The sequence below is a fragment of the Rhamphochromis sp. 'chilingali' genome (assembly GCF_963969265.1).
Source record: "Rhamphochromis sp. 'chilingali' genome assembly, chromosome: 13".
NCBI lineage: Eukaryota > Metazoa > Chordata > Actinopteri > Cichliformes > Cichlidae > Rhamphochromis > Rhamphochromis sp. 'chilingali'.
Window position 1 is genome coordinate 28,784,598 of NC_137940.1, and position 10,260 is coordinate 28,794,857.

Consider the following 10,260-nt stretch of genomic DNA (forward strand, 5'->3'; position numbering starts at 1 on the left):
CAGTTAAGATGAAAACACCATAAAACAATGAACCAGTCAATGCCAGTCCATAAATAACAGCAAAGCAACAACAAGGCTACAACAAGACAGCAGCAGTGTGTAGGCCTGTAACAAGAGAGGGAAAACAATCATCCAGTGTCCACCCTACGATAGATAACCCATGAGGATCCTACTTACCCTTTAATAGTTATACATATTATTATTATAGTATTATTATTATTATATTCCTCCCTGCAGCTGTCAGACTGTACAATCAGAACTGTACTGTACAATCAGAACTGTACTGTACAATCAGAACTGCTCCCAAAAAACATAGATGTTTACATCTGCGCTGTAACTGCAATAAGTTAATTAACCGATTCGCACTACAACCTGGTTTGCCTCTTACCTGTAGTTATTTTTATTTAATTTAATAACTGTACAGTACTCTGTTTATAGTAACCATTGTCCTTAATGTAAGAAAAATTGTGTATGTTTCTGTTCCGTGTCCTGTGTACTGTTTGTTTGTATATGTGTCTTTTTGGCTGCTGTTACAACCAAATTTCCCCTTGTGGGACAATTAAAGGATTATTCTATTCTATTCTATTCTATTCTATTCTATTCTATTCTATATTAACCAGTTGCCAGGGGAAATGAATGCGGTCTGCAATACTTAACAGGCTGTGATCTTTGCCACCTTGAACAGAAATTAGTGCAAACTGCCAGAGCTCAGGAGTAGACTACAGTTGTTCCTTATAACCAACATCTGATTAACAGCTAAGGGAGAGGTTAATGTTCATGCTGCATTCACAGAAAGCATGTTTGAACCAACATCCACCACATCTAACCCACTACATTTACTTTTACAAATTGTTAGGAGTTTTCTGTATTAGTGCATTACAGCAGTATTATGAAATTATTACACAAAGTAAATTTAGTGTTTTATTTAGCTAAACTCTTTCAATATTCACATCCATCAGTATGCACTTGATAAGATCTGTAATGTAATTACAATAACATTTTCTGTATATTTCTAATATTGTTTAATTTCCGTTTACACCTAAAAGAACTGTATTTTAATGTAATACAATGTAAAAAAAATATGGACTTTTTTGTGTATTTTAATTATAGACAATTTCTGTGTTTTTACATGATGACAAATGTAAACACGGTAAATTTCAGTTATTGTGCGCTATTTTTCTGCTGCTAGAATATTACTGGGTTTTATGGGTTTAAAAAAAAATAGTTTATGTAACACTTTTTGATTTTAGTCAGTATACTAAAAATATGCCAGACGTGTATTAAAAGCATCAAGGCTAAAAAGAAATTTGGCTGAGCAGAAAGATGAAAGAAATTTAAGGAACAGGCCAGAGTGATGTGAAAACATCATTTTGAAAGGAACTTACCTGGAACAACACTGGTTACTTTCTTTAAGATCAGACTTACTTTTAATTTTTTTGAACTGGTTAAATTCTAATTGGTTTGGTTTACCGTTTTTTCTGGAAGTGAGTTTTTCCTTTGTGAATGTGGCTTGCTGTGTGCTTATCATGGAATTGTTGCTCTGTTTTCTTTAATTCCCGTGGTTTTCTTGGTGTCAGTTTTGTTGGAATCTTTATATATATATATATATATATATATATATATATATATATATATATATATATATATATATATATATATATATTGTTGGGGACAACAAAGAAAGCAAATAGACATTTAGAAAAGCTGCTTTTTCTAAATATCAAAAAACAGTGTGAGCAAAAAGGGAATGTTAATACTGTCATAAATATAAAATACTGCCATTTCATATCATGGTATGAGTTTATGATTATTTATGCATTCATAAATCCCACCAAAACTTTAAAAGCAGACATTTGACATCGTCATATTTTAGATTACTTTCAATTAAGTGTTTTTCTTGACTCATGTAATCTAGATATTAAAATAAAATAAAAAAATCCAAAACCACAATAAAAAAACCACTCTGGAAAACACCATTTAGTTCATAGACGGATAAAAAAAAGAGCACTAACCTTTATTGTGGTCTGATGGTCACGTTTTTAAGTCTCACGTACAAAATCATCAGAGTCACAGTGGTTCCAAATCTCTGGATATGGGGAAAAAAGGAAATCAGTAAGACAAAACTGACTGATCGAGAAAGGTATACCACCAAATAAAATTTGGATTAAATGTGACCAAAAGTCATGCGTTAGCACTGCTCCAGCAGTAGTTGCTAATAGTTTTTTAAGTTACAGTAAAAACAACATGAAGCTGAGCGGAAACAGGCATAGAAATGAAAGCAATTCCCAGACTACTTATGCTTTTCTCACTTCAACATCCTCTTTTCACTTCCCTTTTTATGTAACAGTGTATTTTATAGAAGTAAACTGTGATAAAAATGTATAAATAAGCGGAGCTAGTGAAAGTAATGAAATCAGTTCCTTGGATTTAGTTTACGTTATTGTTTTAAGCAAACTAATACTTCAGATTTTGTTTTGTTTTTTGTTTTGGCACCCTAAAAGACGTTGGTCTGTAGTTTGAGAAACATGAACTGATTTTAAAATATTCTAAAAATCAATGAAATGGGCCTTTACTAAGCAATGCCATGAGTATACTGTATCTTTAGTTTGTTCTACTATGTTGTGAAAAGTATGAATGAGAAGGCTAAACTACAGTGTTTCTGAGGTAGCTCTCTTGTATCATAGCGACCACACCGAGGTCACCTGGGTAGTACATGAACATTTTCCAACTCAATTGACTTATCGCACTAATGCCTTGAGGCAGAGTGGCTTCAGGTCCACTGTGTTGTTTACTCTAGACACTGTGTTAATGAAGGATGATGAGAAAGGGTTTCTTTTAAAATGGCTTTTTATTGTGATAGGGAAGCTATGTGTATGTACAGACAGACAGACACACAGACACACACACACACACACACATATGCATGAACCTTCTTCCCAGCAGTGTTTCTAGCCTGGCAGTGCTAATCTTGCCTTGGGTCAGCGACTGCTACGCATACAGCAAGTGGAGCTTAATTGAATATTGTCTTATAAGCCAGTGTCACTAATCCCACCTGGCACAGTTTGATCAAATCCTAAAAGAACACTGATGTGATTAGAAGCTTCTGGCTGTAAGAAAACAGAAAACAGCCTGTTTTTTCAGCGTCACAGTGTAAGATTATCTCTTATTTAATAAATGTGTCAAAATGTGCCGTTGCTGATTTGTTAGAAAGCTGAAATCCCCTAATGCAAGTGATTACAAAATACAGTGTGTGTGTTTGTAATGTGCAGTAAGTCTTTCTTATGAAGCTAAGATCAGAGTACAAGCTAATTATTGACACAAATGTTCTTTACAGCAATCAGCATGTGCCTGAGAGCTCTGAGTCAGTCTCTATGCACCCTTTGAAAGATAGCTCACTATTATCTTTATTAGCTGTGTTGAATTATGACTCTTTATTTATTTATTTTTATTAATTTGGCTGAGATCCAAGAATAATCAAGCGCTTTTTGAAGGACGGGTTAAATTAATGAGCCGGAATGGCCTCGGTAGTAAAACAAGTATGTGAGGACATGAGTCAACCTTTGTATGTGTGAACGTTATGTGGTAGGGAGGGGTTGAGTGGGAGCAGAAGTACACTGGGAGTGAGAGATAGGGACGCAGGGTGTCAGATGGAGAGCGCAAAACCTCGAAGCTTCAAATGTTCCACTCTGCTCGCTTTGATCACTTCAGCCTCTTCTTCACCCACATTATGGATCTCTTATCAGTCATAAAGGAATGCATTATTTTCAAACGTGCGCTGACGGACTGACATCAGCTGTCTCATTAAGGTGGATTTTGGAATCAAGGTAGAAACCTTCAGTATGCTGAACCAGCCCAAATGTCACTTCCTCTTGTCTTCTCTCCTGTTTTCCTTATATTCTTGGAACAAGGCAACCTGCTCTCTTGGGAAGGGCAGGGATATTTGGCAGCAGCCCAAACCGGATCCCACACTCAAAGGGCAATCTTTTCTACATGACACCTTCCCTCTAGGCTTCCTCTGGGGCTCTGGAACTTCTGCTTTCCAGACAGAAGGAGCCTGGAACCAGAATGGGAAAGGTGCCTCAATTTGGGACAGTTTCACCCACTCCTCTGTCAGTGGCAGCTTGGACAGAGAGGCTGCCAATGTGGCAAGTGACAGCTACAACAGATGGGAAGAAGATGTGAAAGCATTGGAGTATCTAGGTGTAAGGTCATACTCTTTTTCTCTCTCCTGGCCCAGACTCTTTCCTGATGGAAATGCCAGAGGTCAGCCCAATACTGCTACTGTGAAGCATTACAGCTACCTCATAGAGAGGCTTCTGGAAAAGAAAATTGAGCCCATCGTCACTCTCCATCACTGGGACCTGCCACAGGTGCTGCAAGAGGATTATGGAGGCTGGAAGAACGAAACTGTGGTGGAACTTTTCGAGGAGTATGCTACTTTTTGTTTCCACACTTTTGGGAGTCGTGTTAGGTATTGGCTCACAATGCATAATCCCTACCTGGTGGCTGTACAGGGATACGGGACAGGAGTCCATGCTCCTGGAGAAAAAGGGGGACCTGCCACCTCTCTTACTGTGGCACACAATCTGATAAAGGTCAGTTACACATGGGGACCTAGCAGATTTTGTCAAATTTCTCACAAGTATGTAATTTTTACTCTTCGTGTTCCTCATCTGTTTTGGTTGCAACGCCAGCGATATGAAGAATATCTCCAGTTACACACATACACAAACTGTGTAAACTTTGAACTCTCACAGCTTTATCATTTTACGATAGACAGTGAATCTGTATATTGCTCGAGTGATTTTAGGTCAGAGGACAGTGAAGCAAGAAAGCCCTGATATTTCATTTTAATACAATCAAATTGGTCAGGGCGTATAAAACTAGTGCAAACAAGTGCAAAACCTGGCTGCTTGCTTTGTTTTGTTTTTTTGTTTTATCTCCTTGATGACTCGTCAATTTTATTTATATTGATTGGCTTGTGATAAACACGACAGTTAAAGAGACACTGCGGTCAAAGTCCACCACATCAGCACTTGTCTACTGGAGAAAAATGGTGTGTGTCAGGAAGTCGGGGAGACATGCCTCATTAATAATCACTTTCAGTTTACGCAAAGAAGCACAGATGGTGTACCTGCAGCGCCCAGTGAGAAAACAAAACCAAAAAAAATTCAAATAAAATAACCATTTATATGTAATTGTTTTCATAATTACTCTCTTATCTCTCATTTTCCCTCTCCTTATCCAGAATTAACTATGTTATGTATACCTGTGCTTTTCATAGAGACACAGTAAATTTTGCTGAGTCAAATAAGTTTATTTTACAGTGAATATGTTCAGGAAAAAAAACAACAAAACTAAAAACATCACACTAATGTGTCTGCTGTTATTTCCAGGCTCACGCTAAAGCATGGCATGCCTACAACGCCAACTTCCGCACAACTCAGAAGGGTAAAGTGTCCATTGTTTTGGGCTCCCACTGGGTGGAACCTCAAAGAGGCAAAGCCATTGATGCAAGTGCTGAGCTCTGTCAGGAGTCAATAGAGGCAGCACTGGGCTGGTTTGCCAGTCCCATCTTTGGTGATGGGGACTACCCAGTCTCTTTAAAAACCAAGCTTGGGGCTCTTCTGCCAGCATTCACCCCTGAAGAGAAGCTCTGGGTGCAGAAGACAGCTGACTTTTTCGCCCTATCCTTTGGGCCTAACAACCTCCGTTTGGGGCAGAGTGTAATCAGCTACGGGCAGACGGTGACTCCAGACCTAAGACGACTCCTGGGCTGGATAAAGTTGGAATATGGGAATCCAAGTGTCTTAGTAGCTGAGGGAGGCTGGTTCTCTGAAGCCACTGTAGGAAAGGAAGACACAGTGGGCATCTATCTGATGAAAAGCTTTATCAACCAAGTCTTGCGAGGTAAGCAGAACGCTGGGAAGAACAAATAAATATGAGTTAGACAATAAAGTCATTGAGACACAAACATTTGTCTATCTTACTCTATTATTACTTTGTTTTCTTTCATAGCCATTAACCTTGACGGTGTACGGGTGTTTGGATACATGGCCTGGTCTTTAGTGGATGGATTTGAGTGGAATTATGGGTATAGTATTAGACGAGGCCTTTTTTATGTGGACTTCAGCCAACCAAACAGAACTAGGAGCCCCAAGAGCACCGCTCAGTACTACAGAGAAATAGTTAATGATAATGGCTTCCCAAGTGATGAAACCTCGCAAGAGGTGAAAGGCTATTTCCCCTGCAACTTTCACTGGGGTATTGCAGACTCCACTTTACAGGTAACATGACTTTATGATTATCAGCTATGGAAGATGTTCAATAATGCTCCGGACGCCTAAAGAACACATTTTAATTGTATTGTTTTGTTTTGTTTTTGTAGGTCAACTTCTACCCTTTCTCCCCACAGTTTACTGACCCTCATTTGTACAGTTGGAACTTGACAGGTGACGGATCGTTGCATCAGGTCCCAGGGGTGAAGCTCCAGACCAGGCGAGCACAGTGCACAGACTATTTGGCTATCCGTGATCATCTTAACCTGCTGGAATCGACAAGGGCATCTCACTATCGCTTCGCTCTAAACTGGTCTCTGATTTTACCCCAAGGAGACCTCTCTAATGTAAACACAGAAGCTCTGAGGTAAAGATGCGCACACACACACAGTGACAATTCAAATAACACAATTCATGTTATACCTGTAACTTTACCTGAGTCACACCCCGCATATTGACAGAGCAATTTCGAGTTCATACGCACTTACTTTGCCTGAATCAGTCTCTCTGTGTCTACACTCTTTACTTTTACAAAGATACTACCGCTGTATCGTGACCGAACTCAAGAAGCGGGATCTCGAGGCTCTTGTGGTTATTTATTACCCAACACACCGATCTCCAAATCTGGGTTTACCTGTGCCGCTGCATGCCTCAGGTGGTTGGCTCAATTACAGCACAGTGAACGCTTTTCAGGAATATGCAGCACTTTGTTACCAGGAGCTGGGTCCCTGGGTTCAGAACTGGATCACTATTAATGAGCCAAACAGACTTGTAGACGTTTATTCGAGTGGGGAAGACAAGCATCTGGCAGCTCATAACCTTCTTCTGGCTCATGCAAAAGCCTGGAGGTTATATGAGAAGGAACATTACAGTCAACAGCAAGGACTGGTATCGTTAGCACTACATGCTGACTGGGCCAAACCTGCTAACCCCTTCCTGGAGTCACACACAGTGGCAGCTGAAAGATTCCTTCTGTTTGAACTTGGTCGCTTCTTAGACCCATTGTTGGGGACTAGACGTGAGGAGAAGCACAACATGGGGGACTACCCACAAGAAATGAGAATGTATCTAGAAGAGAGAGCTCGAGTAATGGGCCTTCCTGGATCTCCTCTTCCTAATTTTACTGAGACTGAGAGAGAGGAACTGAGAGGGGCCTTGAGTTTTATCGCACTAAACCATTTTACTACCCGTTTGGTCTCCCCGCGTTCCCACACACAGGACAGTTTTCAGCAGAAACCACCTCCTGATCATGACTGTCTGATTCTTTCTGATCCAACATGGCCCTCTTCTAGCCTGCGGCAAGCTATTGTGCCGTGGGGCTTGCGTAAGATGCTAAAGTGGGTTAGCCAGAGGTATGATGGAGCTATACCTATCATTGTCACCGGGAGTGGGATTGACGATCAGGCTCCTGTTGAGGATAAACTCCGGCAACACTACCTAAGGAGTTACCTGCAGGAGGCACTCAAAGGTAGGGCAAACATTTTAGACAATTTTCTACCTCAGTCCAGGATGTGTTGTGTAACAATATTTGGCAAGAATCAAAATAGAGTCTGCAGTGTTCAGGATGTTGAGACAGAGATACAGTTCCACATGTGATACAGGCTTAATGACCTTATTGCTTCCTACTATAAAAAGCTTTATATACTGAGAAACCATGAAAACCATAAAAGCAGAAACGAGGGACGAGGACAAACAGTGCCATAAAGGCCATATTGCCCTTTATGGCACTGCCCTTTATGACTCACCTGTATTTGCACATGGAAGCAGTGTAGTTTTCTAACACAATAAAAGCCGTGTTTTTTAGATAAAGTATTCATCTTACTTTTCTGTTGTTATATTTCTATTTCTTTGCAGCTTACCATCTTGATGGAGTCAACTTGCACGGCTTCTACGTGTGGAAACTCCAAGATCGACACGTACCGCAGTATGGCCTCTTCACCTCAGCCCAACACCAATCCAAAGCCAAAGCCTCCATTAATGTGTACAGAGAAATCATTGCTCTCAGCGGATCCCCTAACAATGACTCAGTGCAGCCCTGCAGGTTTAGCGAGCTGCATGAGCCTTGCTCTATATGCGCATGGATGTTCACAAACAAAGCAATGCTGGTTTTTGGGGGGTGCCTCCTAATAACAGCTGCAATGCTGGCAGCGCTAGTGGTTTTTGTCATAGTCACCAAAAGAAACCAAAGACATGGCAGAGGAAAAGCGAAAGTTGGGTTGAGCAGGAGGAGAAGAAAGGAAGGAGTGTGTTTGTGTCCACCTGGTGTAAAGCGATAACACTAGGAAAGACTGACTCATTCGTGTGTCATAAAAAACCCTGTGGCTCACTGACTGGGAAGGGCAACGACTTGTGTACGCTCCATTTGTGTCTGTTTCTGCTCATGTGACGAATGTGTGATTAGTTGTGTAAAATGTAAATAAAAGCAGAATGCAATGATTTGCAAATCTCATAAGTTTTATTCACAGCAGAGCACAGGAAATATATTAAATATTTAACAGTCCATTAAGATCTAGAAATCGAGAAGACCAGCTGTTCATCATTTAGGAGAGGAATATTGTCCCATTCATGTCTGATATAGCATTGTCTTGCTGAAATATGCAAGGCCTGACGTCATCTGGACGGGATCATATGTTGCCATAAAACTGTATATACCTTTCTTGTTTGATGGTACTTTTCCATACGCACTAATACACTTTCATACCATATGAGATGCAGGCTTTTTAAACTGAGAGCTGACAACAATACGATACTATTGGATATGTGAAGATCACGGGTCTTGTCTCTTGCACATAGGGATTTCTCCAAATTTTCTGAATCTTTTGATGATATGTAGTATAGATCAGTAGATATTCAAAACTTTCTGTATTTTACCTTGAGGAAAAATATTCTGAAATTGTGCCACAATTTGTAATCACAGTTCTTTTCCAGAGTGGTGAACTTCTACCCATTTTTACTTCTGAGAAACTGCCACTTTAAGATGTTCTTTTTATATCCAGTCATGTTACTTAACTGTTGCCAATGAAGTTAAACAGTTGTATCATGTTTCTCTACCTGTTTCTTAGTGGTACCACTTATTTTTCCGGCCTTTTGTTGTCACTCTCCCAACTTTTTGGGACTTGTTGCATTTTCACAAAATTGTAAAGTGTCTCAGTTTAAATGTCGGATATTGCCAAATCATTGCATTCTGTTTTTATTTACATTTTACACAACATCCCAATATTTTCAGAATTGTTTTTGTGAAGCTATTTTGTTTTATTGTTTCTACATATTTAAAAGACTGTAAAATGGCAACAGATTTAATGACTGTTGCAGTGAGAAGCTAGGGCATGTGTGAGTTTTTTATAACCTTACGTAAGTGATTACGTCAGCTCTATGTTTTATAATAAACAAATATGAGAAAACATACCAGTGCAAAACATCTCATAACAATAAAATCTAATAAAAACATGATCTCAAATCACCAATCAGTTTTATAAAAGTGGCTTTCTTTTCATAAGACAACAAAGGCATTTATTATAACATGTTTTTTTCATAGACTGGATGTTCATGGGGCAATGATGCCCCCTAGTGTGACTGTTTGCAGGTATGATGAAACACTATGAAACACTTCTCTGTTATTTGTTTAAAAAAACATGCATATTTCTCATGTGTGTCCTGTGATAAAGCAGTGTGGCTACAGAATGGGGTTTGTGTCTGATTGCTGCACAGCGCAGTTTAACTGACAAAAAAGTCACAAAAGCACAGTGGGGTACTTTTGGTGTTATTATATATATACATACATATACAATATTATACATGAAGATTAAAGATAAGTATTCCACCCTGATTACAGCATTTAGCCATGTTAGTCTGTAAAGGTTTGCTGATGCAGATATTTAAGACTATAACATAGTAGTTAATTTTGATCTGATTTTAACTGGGTTTTGACTCTTTTCTGAAGATATAATGAAAGTCCGATTTGACCAAAACGGAGCATAGCATT

At 39.3% G+C, this 10,260-nt stretch overlaps 1 protein-coding gene across 1 annotated transcript; it reads left to right on the forward strand.

The window, feature by feature from the left end:
* Positions 1-3,732: 3,732 nt before the first annotated feature.
* klb (klotho beta) lies at positions 3,733-8,822 on the forward strand. The gene is made up of 6 exons (XM_080901231.1): positions 3,733-4,595; positions 5,397-5,910; positions 6,019-6,287; positions 6,389-6,645; positions 6,815-7,746; positions 8,133-8,822. The coding sequence occupies exons 1-6, from the start codon at positions 3,840-3,842 to the stop codon at positions 8,552-8,554; spliced, it is 3,150 nt and encodes a 1,049-aa protein (XP_080757357.1). The 5' UTR covers positions 3,733-3,839; the 3' UTR covers positions 8,555-8,822.
* Positions 8,823-10,260: the final 1,438 nt, after the last annotated feature.